The 25,240-nt window shown below is 48.0% G+C and overlaps 1 protein-coding gene across 5 annotated transcripts in view; it reads left to right on the top strand.

The window, feature by feature from the left end:
- The window catches only part of apba2b (amyloid beta (A4) precursor protein-binding, family A, member 2b), a 69,933-nt gene that overhangs the window by 31,809 nt on the left and 12,884 nt on the right, over nt 1-25,240 (top strand). For 3 of the 5 annotated variants that reach the window (XM_076996873.1, XM_076996852.1, XM_076996882.1), the window contains exons 3-7: nt 2,798-2,944; nt 16,823-18,086; nt 20,187-20,267; nt 22,218-22,257; nt 23,198-23,343. In XM_076996873.1, the coding sequence (XP_076852988.1) occupies nt 16,869-18,086; nt 20,187-20,267; nt 22,218-22,257; nt 23,198-23,343 (1,485 nt within the window). In that variant the 5' untranslated portion in view covers nt 2,798-2,944; nt 16,823-16,868. Of the gene's footprint in view, nt 1-2,797; nt 2,945-14,900; nt 15,060-16,822; nt 18,087-20,186; nt 20,268-22,217; nt 22,258-23,197; nt 23,344-25,240 lie in introns of those variants that run through there. The other 2 variants (XM_076996867.1, XM_076996859.1) reach the window with 2 other exon arrangements.

Below are 25,240 nucleotides of genomic sequence, written 5' to 3'. Positions count from 1 at the left end.
GGGAGAGGGAGGGAGAGAGAGGGAGAGAGAGGGAGAGGGAGGGAGGAGGGAGGAGAGAGAGAGGGAGAGAGAGAGGGAGAGAGAGGGAGAGAGGGGAGAGGGAGAGAGAGAGGGAGAGAGAGAGGAGAGAGAGAGAGGGAGAGGGAGAGAGAGAGGAGGAGAGAGAGAGAGAGGAGAGAGAGGAGAGAGAGAGAGAGAGAGGAGAGAGAGAGAGAGAGAGAGAAAGAGGGAGAGAGTAAAAGACAAAGAGAGAATTGGGGTGAAAGGTAGGGTAGGGGTATTTTTTCTTGTATGGCTATTTTCAGCAAATAGCTCTGGGGAGTTATTTGCAGGTTTCTTTTATATAACACTGGGAGAATTTAGCCATCTCATTCCACAGATGCCACTCAGTTGGTTGTCATGTGGTCATCTCAAGAGTGCACTACCTCAGCTCACTATTGGCTGATCTTCCTGCACACACCACCAGACCCTTAAAGCTGATCCAGAATGAAACTGCACAACACAACTTCACACGTCACTCCAGCTCTGCGTTCCCACCACTACTAGTTTCCTACAGTTTCCTTCATTAGGTTTTGAAACCACGCCTATAAAGTCATAAATGGACCTTCTCTGTCCTACCTGCAAGCACTTGTCTCATCCAGAACAACCCTACCACCTGCACTTTAATAGACAGCGGTTACATGCCTCGACACTTTTCTGTACCGGCACCCAGATGGTGGGACAAACTCCCAATACACGTCCTCGTATCAGTCTCTTGCTGTCTTTAGAGGGAGCCTAAAGACCCAGCTCTTCAAGAAGCACTTGGTTGATCCATAGTCACTTCAACACATTTGAAGAATCAGCACTCCCTCACTTAGAAACGTATGCACTTTCTTTGTGTGTCTTGCCATTCACCGTGTTCTACTTTTAACCCTAGACCTAGACCTAGTATACTAGAATGGAGACGACATAGCACTGTTCTAGTTTGCTCTGGGTGAGCGTCTGCTAAATGATGTAGATGTAAATGTGACTTAAGCTCCTGTTGTAGTTATTCGTGTCGGTCCGTGCTAGCCATGGTGCACAAATGTCCAGTGCATGGCTTTGTCCCCACACCCTGGCCTGCCCCCACACCCTGACCTGCCCCCACACCCTGACCTGCCCCCAGACCCTGGCCTGCCCCTAGACCCTGGCCTGCCCCCACACCCTGGCCTGCCCCTAGACCCTGGCCTGCCCCTAGACCCTGGCCTGCCCCTAGACCCAGGCCTGCCCCCAGACCTTGGCCTGCCCCCAGACCCTGGCCTGCCCCCAGACCCTGGCTTGCCCCCAGACCCTGGCCTGCCCCCAGACCCTGGCCTGCCCCCAGACCTGAGCCTCCCCGAGGGCCCCTGCTAATCATGCACAAATCTGAGTCACCATATTTACCAAAGTACCGAGTTTCCCCCATGTGCTGATATGTGGAAAATGCAGTGGTGTCACATTGCACATTGCCTCTGTGAATCACTGACCCCCCTCCTCCTCCTCCCCTGCACTGAGCTTTTCTCCCTGATGACACCACACACTCCAGGGCTGAGGTCGTACCTTCGCCCGTGACTGTTCCTGTGGGGACAGACCATAACTGTGGCGGTGGTGCCAGTGAGATAGGCTTTCATGCTAGTTCTTCAAGCTCCTGCAGCCATTGCAATTATGAGCAGTTTAAGCTTTAATGCGCTCCACGGCCGGGTGGCTTTACTCTGGAACGCTGGGACTGAGACTGGACACATCGGTTCTTTTAATACCTCCAACCGCACGTAAGATCACAAACTCTCCATTCCCACATCCACTACGCTGCCACATCAATTCTGCTTGACTATCAGTTTTCCTGAAAGGGAAATTCAAAAGGAGCAGATATATATATTTGCATACAGAGTGGGACACCTCAGCACTGCAGAGCTGCTGTTAGATGTGACCGGGGCTCCTTGTCTTGCTTGGGCTTCTGTTGGATAAATACCATCATTTTTCTTCTGTAAAGTGGTGGAGGTGAAAAGCATCAGGTCTCATACAATAAGGCACAGTGCCCGAGGGCCTCCTGTACGGGGGTGCTGCTCCGTAATGCTCAGTGGTGGTGCCTCCTCCGTCAACTCCTCCACCTTTCTCCTCTCTTTCATTTATAGCATTTTGCAGGCACTCCTATCCAGAGGGACAGTGAGGAGAAGCTGTAGCCGTTTTTAATCAGCGTGTGCTCCCTGGAAAGTGAAGCCACCACCTCATTGTTATCACATTCTTGGCTTTTCTTCCTCTTCCTCTTTCTCTCTTCCTCACTACGTCTGTCAATTTCTTCCTGTTTCTTTGAGGCCTTGAAGTCTTGCTGCCTCCCGCACTGGTCTTACGCTTGTTATCCCTCTCTCTCCTTCATCCCTCTTTCATCTCCTCTTCTCTCTCATCCCTCTCTCTCCCTCATCCCTCTCTCATACCCTCCTCTCTCTCTCATCCCTCTCTCATGCCCTCCTCTCTCTCCCTCATCCCTCGCTCATCTCCTCCTCTCTCCCTCATCCCTCTCTCATGCCCTTGTCTCTCTTCTTCATCCTCATCCCTCTCTCCTCTCCTCCTCTGTCCCTCATCCCTCTCCTGTCCTCTCTCCCTCATCACTCTCTCCAGTCCTCTGTCCCTCATCCCTCTCTCCTCTCCTCCTCTCTTCACTCCTGCACTCTGCGGTTGCGCCCAGATGGTTGTGAGTTAAGAAGTCTATTATGACAATGACAGCTCCGTTGGTTGTGTGTAGGAGTACTTGATTGTGTGTGTGTGTGTGTGTGTGTGTGTGTGTGTGTGTGTGTTGTGTCAGAGAGAAGGAAAGAGAGAGAGAGAAAGAGCGAGCAACAGACGAGCAGCAGGGTGGAGTCAGCTCGCCGGCTGCCGTCACGACATCCCCTCGTACTCTGATCAAGTGCCCAGATGCTCTCCGACGTTCTCACTCGCTCCCACGTTCAGGGTGAGTAGACGGGGTCTGCGTCTCCCCTGCCAGGACTCCTCTCTCCTCCGTCCTGCTCTCTCCCTTCAAGTGTGGCTCTTCTGAGCCCATCTGCGGTTTCCTCCCGCTACTCGCTGCCGGACAGCCGGCCGGCCGCTGGCTCGTGCCCGGTCGTTTGGCCGACAGCTGCTCCGTGAGGGTGATGAAAGCGTGGTGTAGTGCCAGACGCCAGCAGGTGTCTACTGTACGGTCTTCTCATTGTCCAGCGCTCCCTACATCGCGTGTGAGCTGTGTGTGTGTGTGTGCATGTTAGAGGAGTGTGTTGTGCATGAAGGAGAAAACGAATGTGTGTTTATTTGTTATTTATTTCCAGGAATCTTCTTAATTTGAGAGCACACACTCTCCGCCCTTCTTCTCAGTTGTCTTCCTGAATACTTTTGTGCTAGAAGAAATGCTTTGCTCATTTTGGATGTGTGAATCTGTTTCAGTAGCTACTGTATTAACGAGAAGCAAACCGTGACCATTAAATGGCCCCCTCTAACTCTCCCGAGTGCAGCTATAAGAGTGGTGGTCGTCCTAATCACTGGGATAATCACAGTGCTCTAATGACTCGAGTGTGAAGACTGCTTCCAGATGGCCCGACATCACTAACCCACGCGTGCCACGTCCCGACCCTGTCTTCTCTGTTCCCCCAGCTCACCAGCGTCTCTTGAGATGAACACTTCATGTTCCCCTCTTGGGGTCTGTGTTAGGTCACCATGGTGGTCCTTACGTCCACCATGTAACGGTGGTTCAGACGCTATGTGGGCTAATTCTCAGGCTGCAGACGGTTAAACCCAACTTTCCCTGGTTCTCCTCATCCTCCTCTCGTGGTCTCCATGGTTTCTGCCCTTCTGTCTCGTTTATTGTCCCTCTCTCCGCAGAACTCTTCCCCTCATCTCTTTCTTCCCTTCAAGGTTTTGAGGAGGTACGCTGTGATTGGCCGATAGAGAGGGATTGGAAGTGGAGGCCTTGGCTCGGTGTGTTACCCTTGAGCAGTTAATAACAACCATAAAGTAGCAACATTTTTTTTTCTGTTTTTCACGTTTTAATTCGGACTGCTGGTCTGCTGCCTATCAGCAAGCACAAAAACATTTTCTATGATTCATTTTCACATATTTCGTTTCAAAATAAAACATGACTACAGAGGGTGAAATATTATTTGTTGTTTGATTAATGCTGGTTTTGTAAAAAATAAAATGATATCTTTTGAATAGGGTCAGACAAAACACAAACCATGATCCAACATCCAACAGACTAGGAATGGTATCCTGAAATCGCCCATGAACTTCTTACCGCCTACGTTGTAATTCCCTGTAGGGCGGCAGACCCAGAGGGAATTTGCCTCTTTCGTGTACATGGAATAGAAGGGGACCCCCCCGGGACCCCCCCCCCCCCCCCCCCATCCCATTCAGAGCCTGGGGTTGCCTGGGCAACGAAAGGAGAAGCCCGGGTCGTCGGCTTGGCCCTCTGGAGCCGCGTGCCCCACAGAGCAAGTTCAGCCAACTCTGCTACCAGACAGTGTGCGGGAGAGTCCTGAAACTCACAGACAGTGTGCGGGAGAGTCCTGAAACTCACAGACAGTGTGCGGGAGAGTCCTGAATCTCACAGACAGTGTGCGGGAGAGTCCTGAAACTCACAGACAGTGTGCGGGAGAGTCCTGAAACTCACAGACAGTGTGCGGGAGAGTCCTGAAACTCACAGACAGTGTGCGGGAGAGTCCTGAAACTCACAGACAGTGTGTGGGAGAGTCCTGAAACTCCCAGACATTGTGTGGGAGAGTCCTGAAACTCCCAGACATTGTGTGGGAGAGTCCTGAAACTCCCAGACATTGTGTGGGAGAGTCCTGAAACTCCCAGACATTGTGTGGGAGAGTCCTGAAACTCACAGTGTGCGGGAGAGTCCTGAAACTCACAGTGTGTGGGAGAGTCCTGAAACTCCCAGACAGTGTGCGGGAGAGTCCTGAAACTCCCAGAGGCAGGATGGGAATGCAAGGTTTATTGACAGATCAGAGTCGAACAGGTCAAAGGTCAATAGCGAGCAGGGAGATGCAGGCAAAGGCAAAAACAAGAAACAGAGCAAGAGGCCTGATAATAGCAGACAAAGCAACCCAGACTACAGTCGATGTAACGCCTGGGGCGTCATGGAGCGGCGAGGCGAACTTGAGTGCTGAGAAGAGCGAGGTTTAATGAAGGCAAATCCAAAATCAGGGTCATGTAAACAGGCTAAGGTCAAATCCTTTACAGTTCCACATTATAATATTACAAAGACTAAACCAAACAAACAGATAGTTGACAACTTACGGGCACGAACAACATGACTGCGACACAAAACAACGATCACAGTAACATTAAGGAAACCAGCAAGACACACCTGGGAATGCAAATGAGAGGTGTGGTTACAAACAACTAGGAGGGAACGAAAAAACACAGAGACAAAACTGACATAGCCAGTCATAACAGTCAAAAGTACAGGAAACTGGCATTAATGGCATTATGGCCCTATGGCATTAACAGATATTCAAAGTGCCCAAGTAATGTTGTCTTCCACTCATCTCTGGTGTGGATTAATTTGCAGGCACTGCGGAGTTCAGGTGAACACAGAAACTCCCCATGATTGCCCTAAGCTGGATGGAATGTGTATGTGTGTGTACGTATGTATGTATGCCTATGTAAGCCTCCATGACTCGAGCCTAAGCAGCTGAGAGGGGACACACTCAGGCCCTGCGTGGGATGACCCCAGCTCTGAGGTCTGCCACACAGTCACAGGGTCAATGAAGGTGGACGTGGGTAGCTTATTGCTAAATATCTCATTATGGTCATGATAAATGGAGGATTTTCAGAGGAGACTGGGTAACTAACGCAGGACCAGCCCTTGATTGCATTTTGTCCCCTCACTCCCTCCCAAAGTCTGTATGTACGTCACGCATACATAACGAGTAGATACTTGCTACGGATTACACTCAACCCCTCAACCACTGGCTAGCTTAGAGGGGGTCAGCTTGTTGGCGTAGCTATAAAAGTTCATTAAATGTTAACTAGTTAGCGTGCTAACTAATAGCTAATAATAGCTAATTAGCTAATAGCTAATAGGGGTAAACAATGTAAGAACATTAGTTCAAGAAGTGAAGAATTGAAGCCTTGGGCAGATTAGAGTAGTTTTGTTAATCAGTTTATAGTCTAAACAGACTGAAGTGTCATGATGGCAGCTTTGTTGGTCAGGACAGGTGATGGATGGCATGTGATTGCGCAAGCACTGTAGGCCTAAAATGACTTTATGGATTGGGGTCTGGATAAGGTAAAGAGAGATCTGTTCGTGGCGTGTGGCTCGGACTGTGAGCTGGGGGATTCTGTGACATAAGTGATCTCTCCTTTTCCTTAGGAATGCCAAAGGGAAGAAGAAAGTAGGGAATGTTCTTGGCACGAGGAAATACCTTATTGATGGAATTACCAGCAGATCTACGAGTGCTGTGGAGACAAAACATGAATCAAGGTGTTGGAAAGTAATAGGACCCGTGAAAGGCTTGTGGGTAATTGCTGAAAGCTGTTCTCTTACACCTGTAGCCTGTGAAGCTGGGTCTTGATGCATGGATCTGATTGGTGTAATGGGACCGCACTCTACATGATGGTTCTATTCACACACGGTGTAGGTACAATCTGTCCGGTATACACCTCTGCTTCTCCTGAGGCATCAAATGAGCAACACTCAATCGAATGAGCTCGGGGCTGGTTTGGCGTAGGAGACTAATCAGAATGGCCCTGGGAGTGCGTCTTCTCTCTCGAAGGAGATTATCGAGGTGTATCGCCATGTTGATAATCTCGTCTAATCCACACTCCTCTCCTCATCCCTGCAAGCCATCTCGGGGCACGTGTGTCCTCTCTGAGCGATCTGCGGAAAGCAGAAATGAGCGCTTGGCACCAGCCACAGCGCCGCACTCCAGAGCGTGCTCCGGACCGGTACCTCGTTTGAGTGACAAGAGTCCCTCACTGCCTTCCTTACCGCCTGTGGAATGACTCAATGCTGCATTGAACCACTGGATAAAACATAGTGATAATTGTGGGTCTCCTCTCCACCTCTCTCCCACACAGCTCCCACACATGTACCCAGGCAGAAGGGAAAATGGTGGTGTTGATTCTTTCTCTCTCATATATGGGTGCTGAGTATTAAAGAGAGGAAACGCTGTAGGAGGAAGCCCCAGCACTCGGAAGGCACAATGTCATAATTATCCGGTAAGGTGAGACTTCCCATGGGTGGAGGAGAAGCCGGAGGTGATGTTACCAATCCCGGTGTTGTTTCACTGTTTGAGTATGCTTGTAGATGTTCGACAGAGTCTCCTGACTTGTTGAGTTTTCAACAGAGATCTTGGAGGACTTTGATGTGGTTGGAAACATCACCCACTAGGCTCCTGGGGGCAGTGGGGTTTCCTGGGCTTTTTATTACCACCTGCTTCATCCATATAGGAGGGTGATTGTTCTTCTTCAACCCTGGGGAAAGCAGTATAGAATTTGTGGTGGGTGTGAGTAGTTGAAATGCTTCTAAAGGGGCTGTACCAAGTCGCAGGTGGATGGGGGGGGAGGGGCAAAGGTGATGGATTAGTAGGTCCCTGAGCTGGAACATGGACAGGAAGTTGGAGGCAGAGCTGTAGAACTAACAGGGTAGCTGGACAGGTGAGTGGTCTCAGACTCTCAGTGAGAGAGAGAGAGAGACAAACACCCTTCTGTTCACACCCATGGTGCTAAAGCAGAGGCACGTTGGTCGTGGTTTGCGCCGGCACCTTACATCTAAAGCTCACGGGGACGAGATCCATCACGTCTCGCACGAGACTTTGCTATATCCATCTTTTTTTAATATAGTGATTCGCTGGTGGCTCCAATTAAAATCCTTGGAGTGCTTTATGTGATGGTTAAGGTTTTGTTTCAGGACTGAGAGTTGGGTAGAGTAGGGACTCTATTAAAAAGCCACAGGGTCAGGCTGGTGGCTGTGAGAGGCAGGAAGTGAAGTCGTTTGGTGGGAAGATGAAAACGTGTCACACATTGTGAAGTTGTCAGATGAGAATGAGTTATCTCTCATCCAGAATGTTCACACTGGCCAAAGCTATCCGGTCCTGAGAGTGATTTGAGAGATCTGGGGCGGGTCGTTTAGGTTGTATGTCTGATGAAAGTTTACGACTGGGTCAACTCACTCCTACATTATGCAAGAAGAGAAGGTAGCTAGTGAGCGAGAGAGAGTGAGTGAGAGAGAGAGTGAGCTAGTGAGAGTGAGCGAGCGAGGAAACCAGATGCAAAGCAAAGAAGGAGCTGACTTTGGCAAGTAGGTGTTTTGAAAAGTAGAAAGACTGTGGCAGACTTCAATTCCCAGTGGGATTTTCAATTTTTTGCCAGTCTACTCTGAAATAGAAAATACTCTTGCTCATAGCTCATATTGAGGAGTCAATACTCGAGTCAATCCCCTTTTACTGTTTTAGTCCCATAAATTAACATTTAGGTCTGTGTCAGGTCCTGCGCGAACCATAGTGGCAATGCAAAAATCACTTGGTTCATGGTTCCGCTTCACCTGAACAAGGCATGGATCTGGAGTTGGTGCGTAGAGCAGGACAAATGAATAGACTTCCCGGCGAAGTGATTCGTGCATTTGTTTCAGCAGAGCTGTAATTTTTCCAGGTGACTTCGTTTCATGACTTTAATTTGTTCTTTAATGACTCAGCCTCGCTTGATGGAGCAGCTCATTAAGCAGGACTGGATTGCCTGGGTTTGTCGAAGCCCCGAAGAGCAGGGAGCACTGCTGACGCCTGATTGGCTGGGTTTGTCGAAGCCCCGAAGAGCAGGGAGCACTGCTGACGCCTGATTGGCTGGGTTTGTCGAAGCCCCGAAGAGCAGGGAGCACTGCTGACGCCTGATTGGCTGGGTTTGTCGAAGCCCCGAAGAGCAGGGAGCACTGCTGATGCCTGATTGGCTGCCTCGGGACTCATTCTGTCAGACAGGAGATGCTTCAAACACAGTTTTGTTTTTTTTTTTTTTTTTTTATTTATTTAGCTGCAGTCTCACACTGTCACAATGCGTTAAGCTGCAGCATGCTGTAACCCATTTTTCCTCGATTCTGAATGATTGTTGATATAGGCTTATTAATCAAAATGTTGTGTTTCTTTTACTGCACTTAGCCATAGTCAGACACTGGGACTTTGTAACTTTTAATTTTATTTTAAAAATGTATTTGTCCATTTGTGTATTGTGGTGACACCTGCTTCCAGCTGTCTTTTGCAAGGCAGCTGGTGACAAACATCTCGAACAGAGTTGTGTGTGTGTGTGTGGGTGGGAGGGGGGGGGGGGGATTGCACTGTGTGTATATGAATGCCAGAGGAAGTGTGAAGTTCTGCTATGTAGAAGTACTTTTGTGAAGTCTGTGTAAATTTAGGATAAAATAACTCAAACTTCTGCCCCTGTACGTGTAGTTTGCTTTTTGGTGGATAGTGCTGAAAACAATCTATCACTTTTTTGCACTTTTTTGAAAATGAAATTCTTTTGTTTGATCATGTTTGTTTGATTTCTGATAAACCAGTATTCATCATTTCTGAATGGTCCTCTCAAAAGCAACAAGGGCAAAGTCAATTCGGTAAAGCTGCTCCCAACACCCACATATTTAGCATTTATAGATACTCCAAGGATTTTAGATGAAAAGGCAGTTGGTAGAGGAGCTCTGAGCAGAGAGTCGGTTCAGAGAGTGTTCTGCACAAGGCACAGTGGAGTGTAGAACAGCACTAAAGTGTCAAGGGTGTTCAGGAAATGACATCGGGCCTCCCTCTGGCTGGAGCAGCGCGGAGCCCGGCACCCTGGGGCTGTCAGTGAGCGGGTCACGTACCCCTGCGCTGTGTCAGTGTCGTTGCACCCCTCAGAGCCTCCTAACGTCCCTTAGTGTGTGAAATGTGATAGTGCAGCTCACGTCGCCACTGGGACGTGTGCCTGGGATGCACTGTTCTCTTGTTCTTTGCCGGGGAGCTTCGTGGAGAAGAGGTGGATACGAAGAGTGCTGTCAGCGATTAGATGCTGCATTATCCGCACACTTTATGCTCGGTGTACTTTTTCTTTACAGGTAGAGATATCGTAATATTAAAGGGGATTCAGGAGGGTTTGAGGGGTGCACCGGTCAATGCCCAGATGCTGGAGTGAGTGTCGGTTTCGCCCTCCGATGCTTTTGGGAGGCTGAACCTGCTTCTGAGTGTTGATCCATTTTGATCATGGATCCTGTCGGATTCCCAAACCATCTGGACGTCTTCATGCGTGCCTGTCTCTTCTTGCTGATTGGCTTGCTTTTCTTCAGGTCTATTTTTTGATCAGGAGAAGGCCACCATGTCCAAAAGCACCCTGACACATCCCCATGTTTAAATGGAGTATTACTGACTATTTAAAATGTCTGAAATGGACTGAACTACCAAAAACAGAGCAGCATGGCTCATTGTCCTACAGCAGTTGCACGTTGCAAGTGTTGTGTAAAACTGGTCATGAGCCATACAGCATCCTTGCAGCAAAATCCAGTTTAGTGAGAACATTTAAGCCCCACATTTAAGCCAGATGGTATCTGTTTTGGGTTTTTTTTTTTGCCTGTGAGGGTCAGTTGAATATAATCTGCATCAGGCTAACAGACACATTAGCACAGCTCAAGGTTGAGCTGTTTTGTAGAGCTTTAGAAAAAAAAATTGTTTGTGTTTGCTTAACATCATTCTGTCCCTTCATGATTATCCGATATAAATCTCAGAGGACTGTGCTGCGGCAGAAATCAGTTCAAGGAAGTCTTCTACTGCGATGTAGTACAGCCAAAGTCACACCCATCTGTGGGCGGGAGTCCAAGGGAGCGAACTGGCACAGCTCTCTGTGTGGGAGGGCCGGCGTTACCCTATCGTCTGTCATTTACTGTGACAGTAGCCAGTCATGGACGTCGGTGTGTTTGTGCTTGCTGACCTGGGCGGTTATCCACAGAGTTTGCTGGACTGTCCTCTGTCGCTGTACGGAAAGCAGTTCAAAAAGAGGTCGTGCATCTCAGGGGAAACATGGGATTACCACAAATAAATAATAATAATAATTATTATGTTAATGAACCTCCCATGAACACACCAGTCAGTGTTCCTGAGCCCCTGATTCAGTACCTGGCCTTCCTGCGAGGAGTGTTCTGAGAGGAGCTCTTCTGGATACGAACAAACTGGATAAATAACTAGGAAGAAAATTGAAATGATTATGAATGAAGCTGTGAATCACAGAGTGTAAAAGTTAATTTGTAGAAGTAGTGTCATGACCAACTCAGATTCTCACCAATGTCTTAAAAGCTAGGGGCATAATAAAGGCACACACGTACACACACACACAAGTGCACACACACACACACAGACACACACACACACATGAATATGCACTAATCAGCCACAATATTAAAGCCACTGACAAGTGAAGTGAATAACGATGATTATCTTATCTCATTACAATCACACCTGTCAGGGGGTGAAGATGGAGTGGGGGGGGATACATTAAGCAGCAAATGAATATTCATATATTCATATTCATATTCATTCAAGTTGTTGTGTTAGAGGCCAGAAAAATGGGCATATTGTAAGGGTGTGAGCGATTTTGACAAGTGCCCTATTGTGATGGCTAGATGACTGGGCCAGAACATCTCCAAAATGACAGGTCTTGTGAGGTGTCCCCCCCCCCCCCCGGTCTGAAACGCCAGCAGAACTAATGTCTACTGGGACCCCTCTTCTGTCCTCTCTTCTGTCTGATGGCTTGCGTGTCACTAATGCCGGTGGCTGCGTTCAGCAGGGAAATGCTTCTTGCCACGCTGCAGGAATGATCCAGGAATGGATTGAGGACCCCGAGTGTTCATGCTGAACACACGAAGAGCGTTCAAGGTCTGGCGTCGGCCTGCAAACTCCCCAAATCTCAGTCCGATCAGGCATGTGTGGGACGTGCTGGCTGCTTGGTGCCTGGAGGCGTCCCTCGGCTAATATCTACGTGAGAAACACCAGAACACACCATCAGAGGGCCTGTGGCATCGTGGACCTCCACGGATCAGGGCTATTTCCGTGGCACAAGGGGGAATTACACAACATTAAGCAGGTGGCTTTAGTGGTGTGGCTGATCGGTATATAATTATTAGGTGCAAATTTTTTACCATTTCAAATCTTCTACGTTAGTCTACAATTTAAACTTGCAGGAGGATTACATAGCGATATCTATAGCTGCCTATGTACAAAGCTTGTATGTAGGTTATATACTGAATATAGCCCATATATATATAATTTAAACCATGAGTAACACGGTTGCACAGAACGTATGTGCTGCTCTGGCTGATGGCTCCCTATGCTGTAACTCCTCACTCCTTCACATGTGCCCCAGGCCCCAGGGATTCTGGGTAGTGTGCGGCACCACGGTAGCTCTTCCGCAGAGCTACGGCCCCATTCTTCACTCCGCCCGGCACACCGCAGAGGCCCGTAAATAATCCAGAAATTCCGTGGCTTCTGCGGCTGTTAAATTGAAATCATGCATCATGGTCCCGGAGCTGTTCTGCTGGCCGGTCTTACTCTCAGAGCCGAGGAATGGACTGGCGTTGTGGGAATAGACTGCAGCCCCAACTAAAGTCTCTCTTCTCTCAGTTTGGGATTTAGTTTTTGTGTTTTGGGTATTTTGTGTGTGTGTTTGAATTATGTTGTACTTTTGGAATTAAACGCGGAGTGTTTTCAAGCATAAAGCTGTGAAGGATTTGATATGAATAACCGTGTGAACGCTTTGGTACCTCAGGTCTGCGATTCTGTAACGTTTTACAAATCTACAAAAAGTGTGTGTGTGTGTGTGTGTGTGTGTGTGTGTGTGTGTGTGTGTGTTAATATTGAATTGTGTGTACAGTATAATAGCTTGAGAGGTTCAGACATGTTGAATTGAGAGTGTATCAATTTCCAGAGAATGTGCAGCATCCCTGTATTATATCATGTATTGTAAATCTTTTTGAGTTCATGTGCACTTCCATCCTGGTTCTTGCCACCTTGAATTTTACAGTAGGTCTTTTAAAAACTGACATCTGCTTCTGTGCATTTACTGGGCTGTTGTAGTTTGAAGGCACTTTTCATGGGGGCGGCCGAGCGTGTACGAATGCCTGAAAAGGCAAATCTCAGAAGCGGCGTTTCCGAGATCATCTGAACTGATCTGAAATGAAAAGCGTGAAATAAAAGCAAAAGCCTCTTCCTGGCAGGGCGGCGTGCGGCAGGAAGGTGGGTCGTGTCGCCTTTCTTGTTCCAGAGCGGAGGGGCCCCTGGGAGAGCCCACCTGCCTGCACTCTGACCTTATCCTCCTCTTCCTCCCACTCTTTCTGTCTTATCCTTCATCCCTCCATTTCATTCACAGCTTGTGCCTTTGGCGTAGAAAATGTAAGCGTGGTCTTTTAAGGTTGTGTTCGCGTGTATTAATCCTCTTGTAGATGATTTAGATTGCAAATGGATAGGTGACTCTGCAAAAGTTCATCAATAGCAGACACTATGTTTTTTTTAAAGCCCTTTGTTTGTTATGACTCACTCCTGGTGTTCCCACATTGCCCTCTTTGGTTTCAATGTCACACTTTATATTCTCTCAGGTTAATATACAACAGATCACAGACCCTTACAAGATTGCTCATTGGAACCGTATTAAGTCCAGTATATCGAGTCATCAAAAGAATGTTCCATCAGTTCACGGGTTTATTGTGACGGCAGTGCTTCTGGTGTGAGATGTATGAACGTGTCGGAGCTGTCTGCGAGGCGTACTCTAGTGGAACACCGTTCTGCTCTAGGGGAGACGCCCTGGTGGCTTTGACGCAGAGATTTCATCAAGAACCGTGACAAGTTAATGACAATGTTCAGTACAGCTTATGCTGCTCCATATTAAAGTTTAAGGCAAATGGATCTGTACAGTTACAAGTGCACACAGACATATGTGTCCCATATGTGTCTGTGTACGTGAGAGTATGCGTGTGTGTGTGTGTGTGTGTGTGTGTGTGTGTGTGTGTGTGTGTGTGTGTGTGTGTGTGTGTTGTTGCTCATCATCTCCTACAGTTCTCTCCCTGTAGGAGGTATCTTAATGTTTGTCATTAGCAGTTTCTGCAGCATCAGATGCTGAGACAAATAGCTCCTCATTGTGGGCCCTAATTATTTTCTTTAATTACATTTATAAATCGAAACCGACTATTTTTATTGGTTGATTGATAACCCCCATCAATCACGAGGGCATCCGAATCCTAGTGTATTGTTTTTAGTGATTAGAGCAGAGAGCATCTTCTGTCCTGCTTGCCCTGACTGTGCTACAGATCTCTGTGCCTGCCAGCCTGAATGTCTCCGGGCCTTTCTGTGCTCTTTTTCTTTACTGAACCCTGCTGTCAGGGCGTGATCCTGATTGTTCACGGCAGGTAAGACTGATTTCTTCTGCTCTTACCTCAACAGTCTTGCCTATTCGCATGGTAATATATTCAAATCTAATAAATCTTCTGGAAATCTATGCAGCAACAATTAAACGCCATTTTTAGAAAGGCGCTGGATTCTTGAGCGGGACTAGAGCGGAATGGAGAGACATGGGTGACGCATGCTTAAAGAAGACTGCTCATATTTTCACGCTGCTTAACAAAGAATGCAAGGCATAAATGTGTACAGATGAGTGGATGTAATTCATTCTGCACCAGCTCATCGACTGACAAACCGCCACTCGCATTTGTAGACCTGAAGAACAGGCGTGGCTAATGAATTCAGAGGTGAACAAAGAGGTGAAGGGTCACGGGGGGGCTAATGGGAGGCGCTTTTCCTGTGCTGGGATTGGTCAGGACCTGCAGGAGGGGAGGGATCAGTGCTGGCGGAGCAATGGGAGGGGAGGGTTTGGGGGGGGGGGGGGGGATTTTTTGCAGCAGTCAGTCATCTGTGCATGGCTGCCTGGGGTTTATTACTCCATATGACATCCGTGGCCGGAGGCGCAGGCCGGATACAAAAGCCTTCTTCACCTGCGTGATCTGCAGACGTGTGGTGCTGGACGTCCGGGCTGGGAGCTTTGGAGCGGCCGTGGGTGTGTGTGTGAACGCCCTGGAGGGCCCCTGATCTGAGGTGTGTACCGAATGTGAACAGATGGTGTCGAGAAAGTTGACATGATGGGAAAAAGGTGATTGGGAGTAATGGGGTGATGATGATGATGATGATGATGATGATGATCACAGTGTTAAATACATGTGGTGAGGAAGGGCATAAGTGTTGTGCGGGTGGGCATGTGGTTGTGTGTGTGTGTGTGTGTGTGTGTGTGTGTGTGTGTGTGTGTGTGTGTGTGTGTGCTGTGGGGGTACGTACGAGCATGTGCAAAGCTCCGAGTCGTTCCATTACTCCATGAAATAGCTCCTTGTTGTGATCCCCTCAGTGCACTGTTGCTGGAACCCACAGGAAGGGGGCGTTCTTTGGACAGGCATGTGGGTAATTAGCTGTTGTAATGTCTTGTGATGGAAGGCATAATAAAAGAGAGAGAGAGAGAGAGAGAGAGAGAGAGAGTGATGGAGAATGCAGCAACAAAAGCCCCTCTGAGAGCAGCTGTTACTGGCTACTAGTGGAGATAGCACAGTAAAAGTGTGTGTGTGTGTGTGTGTGTGTGTGTGTGTGTGCGCACGCGCGTGCTTGCAAGCGTGTATCACATACAGAGCAGCTTTATGTGAATGTTTGCATATGATTATGCAGTGTGTACCAAGGATTCCTAACATCATTTATTTTCACATGCTGCCATCTAATTGTTTTTTTTAATTAGTTTGATTTTGTTGCCTTACAGTCAAAGGGCACCAGAAAGTCACAGCAACCCCAAAATGAGTCCCTAATTCCCTGCACACGCTGCCACGCCCCTTCCCAATCAGAATTCTGGGAAATGAGATTAATCCTGCCCCTCCAGCTGTGTAGCTCCTCCACCCTGCCGTGCTCCGACTGATAAACCCCAAGACTGATGAGACCGTCTGACTGTCTGCGTATCCGTCACAGGCTATATTTCCCGCATGTGTTTATCATTTGTGCCCGATGACCTCATGTGAGATGATGCCTTTGAGGCTGTCGAAGCCTGACGGAGCGGGTCAAGAACTGTCCCTTTTGTCCGACTCCACGTGCCTGAAGGACCGTGTCTGCTTTGTTCGCGGCCGTCCGTCCCGCGGGGGAGCTCTCGGGAAGCGTCGGGGAAACATGCAGATCTCGTTAATGAATCCGTCTAGATCGGTGACAGTCATTGATCAGGCATTGATTGGTTAAAGCGAGCCAGTGGGCCCGGGGTGTGGGAGTGGGCACTGGACACTTAGCCGGGTGGGGGTTGGGGGGAACTCTGGCAGGGCTTGGGGGGAGTTGGCAGGAGCATGGAATTGTGGGGGATCGATGGCCTTCAAGGGAACTTGAGCATGTAGCTCGGCTTGTCAGTCTCATTCGTTAATGTCTGCTTGTTTAGACCTTTGTGTTTTGTGCTCTTTGTGATAAATGACAATGACTTAGCAGTGTGACAGACTGGCTACGATTAATTTGTCCCCAATGACTGCACTTAAAGCTTTACACCATCATTGTCAGTGTTCTTTTTTAGCCACGGATTAACGATGATGAACACTGACTCTGCTAGCCTGTCCCACTTTAGCGTGTCTGTGGTGTGTCCACGCGTACATGCTTTCTGGAATATTCTCCAAAGCCAAATCAAAGTCTGAGCAGCTCCCATGAGAAAGACGTAACTAGGACAAAACTTACCTGTGCTTTTGTGAGCAGTTGTGAGAACCATAATACGTTTTTTTGTAGTTTGAATCTGCATTTAGCACTGGTTTTTTAGAACCCATCCCATGGTAACACTGCTTTTGTTTGTGTGGCAGGATTTTGGGCAGTTCAGTGATGGAAGGCCAGTGAGACGCTGACTTCATGGCACAGAGGAAGAGACTTGGGGCGGGTAACAGCATGGCTTCTGGGGAGAACTACGCCCCGGCTCCATGTCCCTGCCCCGCCCCCTACCCCAGCAACCCAGCAGACCACACCCAGGAGGGGTATGAGGAGCAGCAGGACCCCGAACCCTCCGCCTACTGCGAGCAGGAGGGAGCGCACTTGCCCGACAGCCGTCCGGCCACACCCCCCGCTCCAGACCACGCCCACCCTGACTACTGCGGGCGCATGGACAGTCTCGACGGAGATTCCAGTTCGGACTACGTTAACAACACATCAGAGGACGAGGAGGAAGACTATGACGAAGGTCTGCCGGAAGAGGACGAGGGAGTGACGTACTACATCCGCTACTGTCCAGAGGACGACAGCTACCTGGAGGGCGTGGACTGTAACGAGGGCGGCTACGAGCGCAGCGACGGCCGCGGCGAGCCTCCACACGGCGCCGACGATTGCCAGGAGGCCGTGGAGGAGTGGGCGGAGGGCGAGGGCATCGCCCATGGGGAGGTGCGCTGCGAGGTCCTGGAGCAGGACTCGGACCCGCAGATCTACGACGGCAGACCCGAGCCCGTCCTGGACCACCACCCGCACCCGCACCCGCAGAACCATCCGCCCCACCAACACCACCGCCGCCGTCGCCACCGCGCCCACCACCACCACCACCACCACCCGGACCCCGAGCACGACCCGCCTTCGTCGCAGGCCCGCGAGCCGGAGCGGGAGGAGGAGGACGGGGAGGGGAGCGAGGACTACTGCCCCGACGAGGGCCATGAACCGGAGGAGGAGCGGGAAGGGGACGCCTACGCAGGCGACTACTACCCCCCCGAGGACAACGGGAACGTCCCGCTCTACGCCGGCCGCAAGGGCGTGGAGGGCGAGACGGGCGAGGAGACGGAGGAGGACATCGATCAGATCGTGGCTGAGATCAAGATGAGCATGAGTGTGGGCAGCCTCAGCAGCAGTACCGACCAGAGCCCCGAGGAACTAGCGACCGACCCGCCTCCTGCCCATCAGCAGCCCGAGGCTCCGCCCAAGGCCGAACCTGCCCCCTACCCCCCACCCCACAGGCACGACGGCAGACCCAAGTCCCTCAATATCCCGCCCGTCTCTGGCCACAACCCGCCCCTGCAGAGGGGTCCTAAGGGGCAGTCCCGCACCCCGGAGGAGAGGAGGAGATGGACGCAGGAGCACGCCAGAGAGCAGGTAGGAGACACGAGTCACAATGAGGGTGAAACGGCCCAGCTGTGAAGCTGGTTCTGAGGGCAGACGTCACCTCCTGGGTCGGCGGTAGTGACAGAGCTACTGAGCAATTCAACGATTTTTTTAGGGGGGGTGGGGGGCAGCTGAAAATGTCAAGTTTTCAAAGGCAAAGTTGTTTTTCCCCGAAACCCTGATTTAAATTGCTAATTTAAATTCCTGATTTCAGCTCATTTTTTATTTTTTTTTTTAGCTCAGATGACTTTATCTATGAAGCGAAATATTAATGAGCAGTGGCCAGGGGAGCCTTTTTTGGCTAGCAAGTACAATTCTGCAGTGAGCTTCAAGTACCTCTGAGAGGAGGAAGCAAAGAAGATCACTTCCTCAGGTCACAGTTGGCTGTATCCCAGCCAAGCATCCAGCTGTCAGGCGGCCATCTTGCTCGTGTTGCGCCCGATGGCCCCATCAGAGCGGGTGTTTTCTCTGACTGCTCTTCATCTCACGTCTCACAACCACAGAGCCTCTGACAGTTCTCTCTCTGTTGCTGTGCAACTGGGTTGAAATTTCAGGAGAATACACCCTTTTCCATCAGCCAGAAAAAACCATTTGCAAAAAAAAACTCTTTTAACACCGTATAAAACCCAGAGCTGCATATGATATCAACAGTACTTAACAACATGAACACACGGAGACAGCATACTGAAGTCATAAAACTCCTCAAGGTACATAGAACCTCATATTAATAATGTAATAGATAATACAGAAGAAAATAAGAGATTAAGACTTTCTTAATCCTCAAGGGGACACAGAGTCTCTGCCCGCTCATGGTAGTGAACACGCACGCACTAGAGGTTGTGAGCACACATACCTCTAGTGGTGGGTGACCACAGGCCCTGGGGGGCAGTTAGGGGTTAGATACCTTGCCCAAGGATACCTCAGCCATGAATATTTGGAAATATAGGATACACGTCCACCCAAATTGAAAAGTGAAAAATATTTACCAGTATATGAAGGGGCCATAATAATGTACATATAGTATTATGTAATTACCAACATATATGAACTCATTATGATCATCTATGATTTCTAAAGGCCTTTCGCATGTGGGCAGGCCCATGGTCATTTTCAGTGTACCTTTAAATGGATCATTATATACTATCCTGTGATCATACACGGTTCGTACTGCTAAACTCTGCGAACGTCTTTCCTTTGTGTGAACACACGCGTACGTGTAATTAACTGCAAAATATGTATGATATCCATTCTCCTTCACCACCATGCACCTTGAGAGCATCTATACTGATCCTACAGATCTTGACTGTATGGGGGTCAGCCTTGGGGGGGTGGAGCCAGAGGGCCAGGGAGGAGTCAGGGGCGGAGCCCTGGAAGGCGGTGAGAGAGGAACAGGCCACAGAGGGCTTCCTTGTTTCCTTCTTCCACGAGTTTGCACAGGGCTTTTCACTGATGAAAGGGCTATTGAACAGGTACTGGAGATCAGAAGAGATGCGGGAAGGGAACTAATAAATTAGATTATGCTGTTGTCTGCTGTTTAAACTTTAAATGTTTAAAGAGGCTCTGAAAGTTTCAATTAAACCTGATAATTGCAAGTTCTGGAAGGACTGGGCCCAGATACTTTTAATCTGTCTTAATCTGTCCAGATGAATGGAGAGTAAGTTGCATTAGCCACATCGTTTCATGCCTTAGAGCAGAGACACAATACAAATGAACTTGTTCAAGTAAAGATGTACAAAAAGAAAAGGATACGCTAGGTGAAGATCTAGCAGTGAGATAATTTATTTGTTACTGCTTGAAGAATCGGTTGAAAGGCTTGTTTTTGTTGTTGTCTACTGCAAAAGCATCTGTATTGTAAAGACACTGCACCTGACTGTGGGCCCAGCTCGCTTTTCACTTTTTGCTTTTATATTTTCTGTTCTCCGTCTGTTTGACAGGTTTCGTTTTGCTTTTCTGATGTCCTGGGGTCTTGAGACCCTGGAGAAACTCTAGAGAAGCTCATCTATCGTGCGGATTGGATATTTCCTATTCCTTTACCTGTCTTATTCCCCTCTCTCTCTCTCTCTCTCTCTGTCTTTTTGCCTCTTTGTTCAGGTGTCTAACAGTGCAGAGCAACCCAGAAAACAGCAGCGTTCTGATCTCAACGGCCCTCTAGAGAACAACAATCTGCCCGAGGTGGGGATCCATTAACCTTTGACCCCCACTCTGCTTGCAAATTTACTTCATCCATAATACATTTCATCGAGGAGAAGTCAGGGGACGTGCGTCCGTCCATCAAATCGCCTCCCTGCCTTGCTGCTTGTGACATGAGACATTTTTCCCAGCATTTGTCTTCCCTGTGTCTCTGCTGGAGCAAAGCGGGCCTGTGTCCTCTGTCCTCTCTGGCCTCCCGCTGCTGACGTAGGACATGAATAGGCTTCACCTTTGCCTGCACAGGCAGTCAGACTGACAATGCTGTATTTACTCTGAGAGAGGAGCACTGAGCCTTGACCTGCCTGCTTCAGTGCCTCTTCACAGAGGCGGCTTACACACACACACACACACACACACACACACACACACACACACATGCTTGCACGCAAACGCATGCACACACGCACACACACATACACACGCACACACACACACACACACACACACACACACATGCTTGCATGCCAACGCATGCGCACATTCGCACATGCACACATGCGTACACACTCACGCACACACATACAAACACACATACACACACACACACACACACACACACACACACACACACACACACACCTACAGACAACCTCGATAACAGGCTGTTCCTCTTATTGCCTGTGTGAAGCCCTGGGGATTGTCTGGTACTCTGACAGAGGCAGTTTAGATGGTTGGAACAAATGCAGTATGATGCACACTTGGAAATATTCTATGTGATGTTTTCATTAGATGTGATGATTTCATTAGATGTGATTTTATCCTTAGATGTGATTTTATCGTTAGATGTGATGTTTTCATTCAATGTGTTTTCATTAGATGTGATGATTTCATTAGATGTGATTTTATCGTTAGATGTGATGTTATCGTTAGATGCGATGTTTTCATTCAATGTGTTTTCATTAGATGTGATGATTTCATTAGATGTGATGTTATCATTAGATGTGATGTTCTCATTCGACGTGATGCTTTCACGTTGGCTGACACAGTGATTGCCGGATGAGTAAGCATTAAAACACCATCCAACTCCCTCTGTAATTGGGTAGGAAATTATCAGTGTTTAAATTATATTCAGATGTATGTAAATAGAGTCCACAGGTTTGGGCTCCTAAGTGACACGAACAACAGCTCTATTAAAGCTACGGGGCAGTTTCCTCCGTTTCAGGAGACATTCTCACTCCTGCGACCCTCTCCAGAGAAAGAGAGCCACCTCCGTGTGTCACCTGATGTATGCAGCACCACTCCAAGGCGGCTGAGAGCTGCTGTCCTCAACCTGTTTACTCATTAAATCCTGACAACGACCCCTGTGTATTTCAGGGTTCCTTATTTTACATAGCACTCTCTTTTATGTAGCTCGGGGTGCTCCAGCCCGTGACTGAAATAACCCAAATCCCGAATTCGTTATGTAGTTGTTTGGCTGCAGTGCAGTGTGGTGTGTGGCGGCGGAAGAAATGTTTTTGGGTCGCCGTGTAGTAAATTGACAAGCAAGACGGGTCGCGTTTGCCTTTCCAGAAGGAGTTCTTCCTGCCGCCTCCGTATGCCCACCGGCCCTCGCTTAACGACCCTGTTTGATGTAGCCGTGAGACGATCCTCTTAGAATTGCACGGGGAACACGCGTCCTGTTCACGGTGCCTCACAACCTGCGCGGACGTGTTTTAGGGCGACGATGTCAGCTACTCGACCTCCTCAGAGCTTGTCTATAGGACAGAGCTCACTCCTGCCCTGCCCACGGTGTCGCCCCCAGTTCACCACCGCGCCTCAGGGGTCATTTGACCTCTGTGTTCTCTTTCACGCGCTTACGAGGGCGTCTCCTGTCCTTCGTGTGTTCGTTTGTGAGTTTTTGGTCGTCCTTATTTTTTGCCGCTGTGGTCCAGCTTACTCCGCGCGGTTCTCATCCCTCGTCCTGAATCGAACATCTCGTTTCTTCTCTTCCAGCCATCAAAGAAGGCAGCAACCTTCCCCAGCTTCGTGGACGGTACGTGAGCACTTTGGCTTTCCCTTTTATGTGCCTCCGATAATCTGCTCCTCAGAGGGAAGTATGAAAAAAAAAAGCATCAGCAGATCGGAATTGGTATTCAGAGTAAAACAGCAAGCATGCAGTGAGCAGACATGATTTTACTTTGCTTTGACATTCTCAGATGAAGGCTTAATGTGAGTCTGTTATGTAGAGACTGTGGGCTGTGTGGAAACGCTGTTTAAATAGATGAGGGTCTCTTCTCTGATGGCAAGAACCTGGTGTAAATTCACCCTGTGCTACTTAGCAGTTTGAAATAAGACCCAGGGAAAGCAAACGAAAAGTCAGTGGAGAAAGAAAAACAGATTGTATTATCAAACGTAACATGGCCATGGTGGGCACCATGAAAACCACAGCCACATCACACTGATTGCTCTCAACTTGTGTATCAATCACCTGTGGTCATACACTCTTCCCACTGGCCTCCTGTGCAAAGCTGTGTGTGAATGCACACGCAAGTGTTTTCTGGATTTATGTTGATAACTAGGTAGATAGTGTAGGTGACACGGTTCATTTTGGTGTATTTGGAGCAGTCTGAGGGAAGGAAACTAGATTTTAGTGGCACTGAATAGTTTGTTAAATAGTTTGTTATCTCTTGGATGGTTCCATGAAACACAAGATCAAAAACCAACAAAGATGACTTCAGTTAAGAATTTGAAGTCACTGGAAAAACAAAAACAAAATCCACACATTAGACCGTCTCAAAAGTTGATAAAAAGAGTATTTTTCCATATCTGGTGACAGAGCGTGTCACAACATTTAATCTGCATCATGGTGCTTTATTGTCAAGATCAGCATAACTTACAGATGTTGCCACAGAGCAGAGGCAGAAAGGGCTGCTTCTAGTGTTTGATCTACTGTGTGATCTACTGCGTGATCTACCGTGTGATCTACCCCACAGTTCCTGGGCCGTGCGAACCCGAGGACCTCATCGATGGGATCATCTTCGCCGCAAACTACCTGGGCTCCACGCAGCTGCTGTCGGAGAGGAATCCCTCCAAAAACATCCGCATGATGCAGGCGCAGGAAGCCGTGAGCCGAGTCAAGGTGTGTAACCCTCTGGAATCCTGCAGGTGGGGGCGCGTCCTGCCACGGGCTTCTGTCAGAGTGGGTACCGTGCCAGTGAAATGTTTGGACTCGTACACCTTGCGACTTTGTAAGCTCTCCCACTTAGAAATCATGGAGGGGTCTGATATTTTCATCTTAGGTGCACATCTACTGTGAGAGACATAATCTAAAAAAAAAAAATCCAGAAATCACAATCGATGATTTTTTAATCATTTTTTTGTGTGTTATATACACACAATAGAGAAAAATTATGTCTATATATTATAGACATAATAGCATTTTAATCTAATGATTTATGCTTAAATTTGTTTCTTAGATACATAGTTCCTAATATACATTATAAACATTATACATGGAAATGTATAGCCTGGAATAGCCTTTGGAATGTTATTCATTCCAAAATGAATAAACAGTATCAATTTAAAATGTAAATCTATATATATATATAATATTTAAATTCCCCATTAGTAAATAGTTTTCATCCATAATTTTAGTCTTTCAGCCTACAAGCACTTAGAATATGAGGCAATACTGGTGAGAACGCATCATATCTGGATGTATCGTGGTGGAGAGAACACCAATGGTGTGCTGTCATCTCAGGACAAGATGGCTGCTTTGAAGAATCTAAGACAGTCGACATTTGTTTAACACAGTATAGTCACATATGTGATATTTTATTGTTTCGATTCACTCGCTGTTTTTCTATAATGTGGGAAATGGTGAAAAGAAACAAAGAACTGGGGTGTCCAAACTTTTAACTGGTACTGTATGTTCAGTAAAGTTATACTGCAGAGGTATCCAGAACAGCCTAATAGCATCTCCAGTTAATGCCCAAAGGATATACGTACCACTTTCCCTTATTTTGCTTATGGTTTATTGGCTAAAAATAACAATGTTGAGGCCTTAGGCTGCATGACAAGCCAGCTTAGTCACATCCTGCAGTGGTTGCTTACCGGGCCTTCTCAGCAAGCCTCAGAGGGGGCGTGACTTTCCCTGGTTTGCTTCCAGAGTTTTCTGTGGCACTCTGGGAAGGAGCCAAAGTTGGAACTCTAATTTTTAGCTTGGAAAGTTCTCTGTGATCCCCAAAGACCGGAATTACGTGTTTTATTTCTCCATGGCTCTGACGTTTGGTACGGTGGTTGGCTTCTAGTTTTATTCTGAGATAAGATGAGATTGTTTGTTTACACCCCAGGAGATGTTGTCTAATCAGTGGTTATGGGATTAGCAGTGTCTAGAATGTAATCTCCTCCACTCTCTGTGGGCTCGGATGAGAGTTATTTAGCTGCAACTGCAGTGTGTTTGAATTCTTTATGATGCCATGGAATCAAAGTGACTAGATCATTAGCAGGATCTTCCTTCAAAGCTTCTGTTTTTTACTTCAAAAACTGTGAAATGGTGGATTTTAAAAAATGTTTTTTAGTTTCTTTGTTTGTTTTTATCGTTTTCTTTCACTTGGGTCGTACACTCCTGTACCATAATAAGGAAATTTTTATACCTCATATCAGTTTTAGCTTGACTGTATAAATAATTATTGAACGGTGTTTCTCTTAGTGGATGAAATCTCATAATATGATGTTTAATTAATTGGGGGTCGACAGATTGGCCTGCGTTCTCTGCAGGGACCACAGTGCTGTTTGTCTCGTCAGTGCCGTGGAGGGCTCAGGCCAGGAATATCTAGGTGTTAGGAGGCACGCTTCCCGACAGATGGCCTTGAAAATGATTCCACATGGCTCGTAATGTGGGAGCATACACACACACACGTCACAATTACTGCCCCATCCGAGTTTCCAAACAAACACAAAACGACGAGCCACTCTGTTTCTGTTTCGCTGGTCTCATTCGGGCGTCCGATTGGTTGCCGCTCACCAGAATGCAG

Source organism: Brachyhypopomus gauderio, chromosome 1 (genome assembly GCF_052324685.1).
Source record: "Brachyhypopomus gauderio isolate BG-103 chromosome 1, BGAUD_0.2, whole genome shotgun sequence".
Classification (NCBI taxonomy): domain Eukaryota; kingdom Metazoa; phylum Chordata; class Actinopteri; order Gymnotiformes; family Hypopomidae; genus Brachyhypopomus; species Brachyhypopomus gauderio.
The sequence above is the reverse complement of the archived record's forward strand: the minus strand, read 5'-3'. Positions and strand labels throughout refer to the sequence as shown.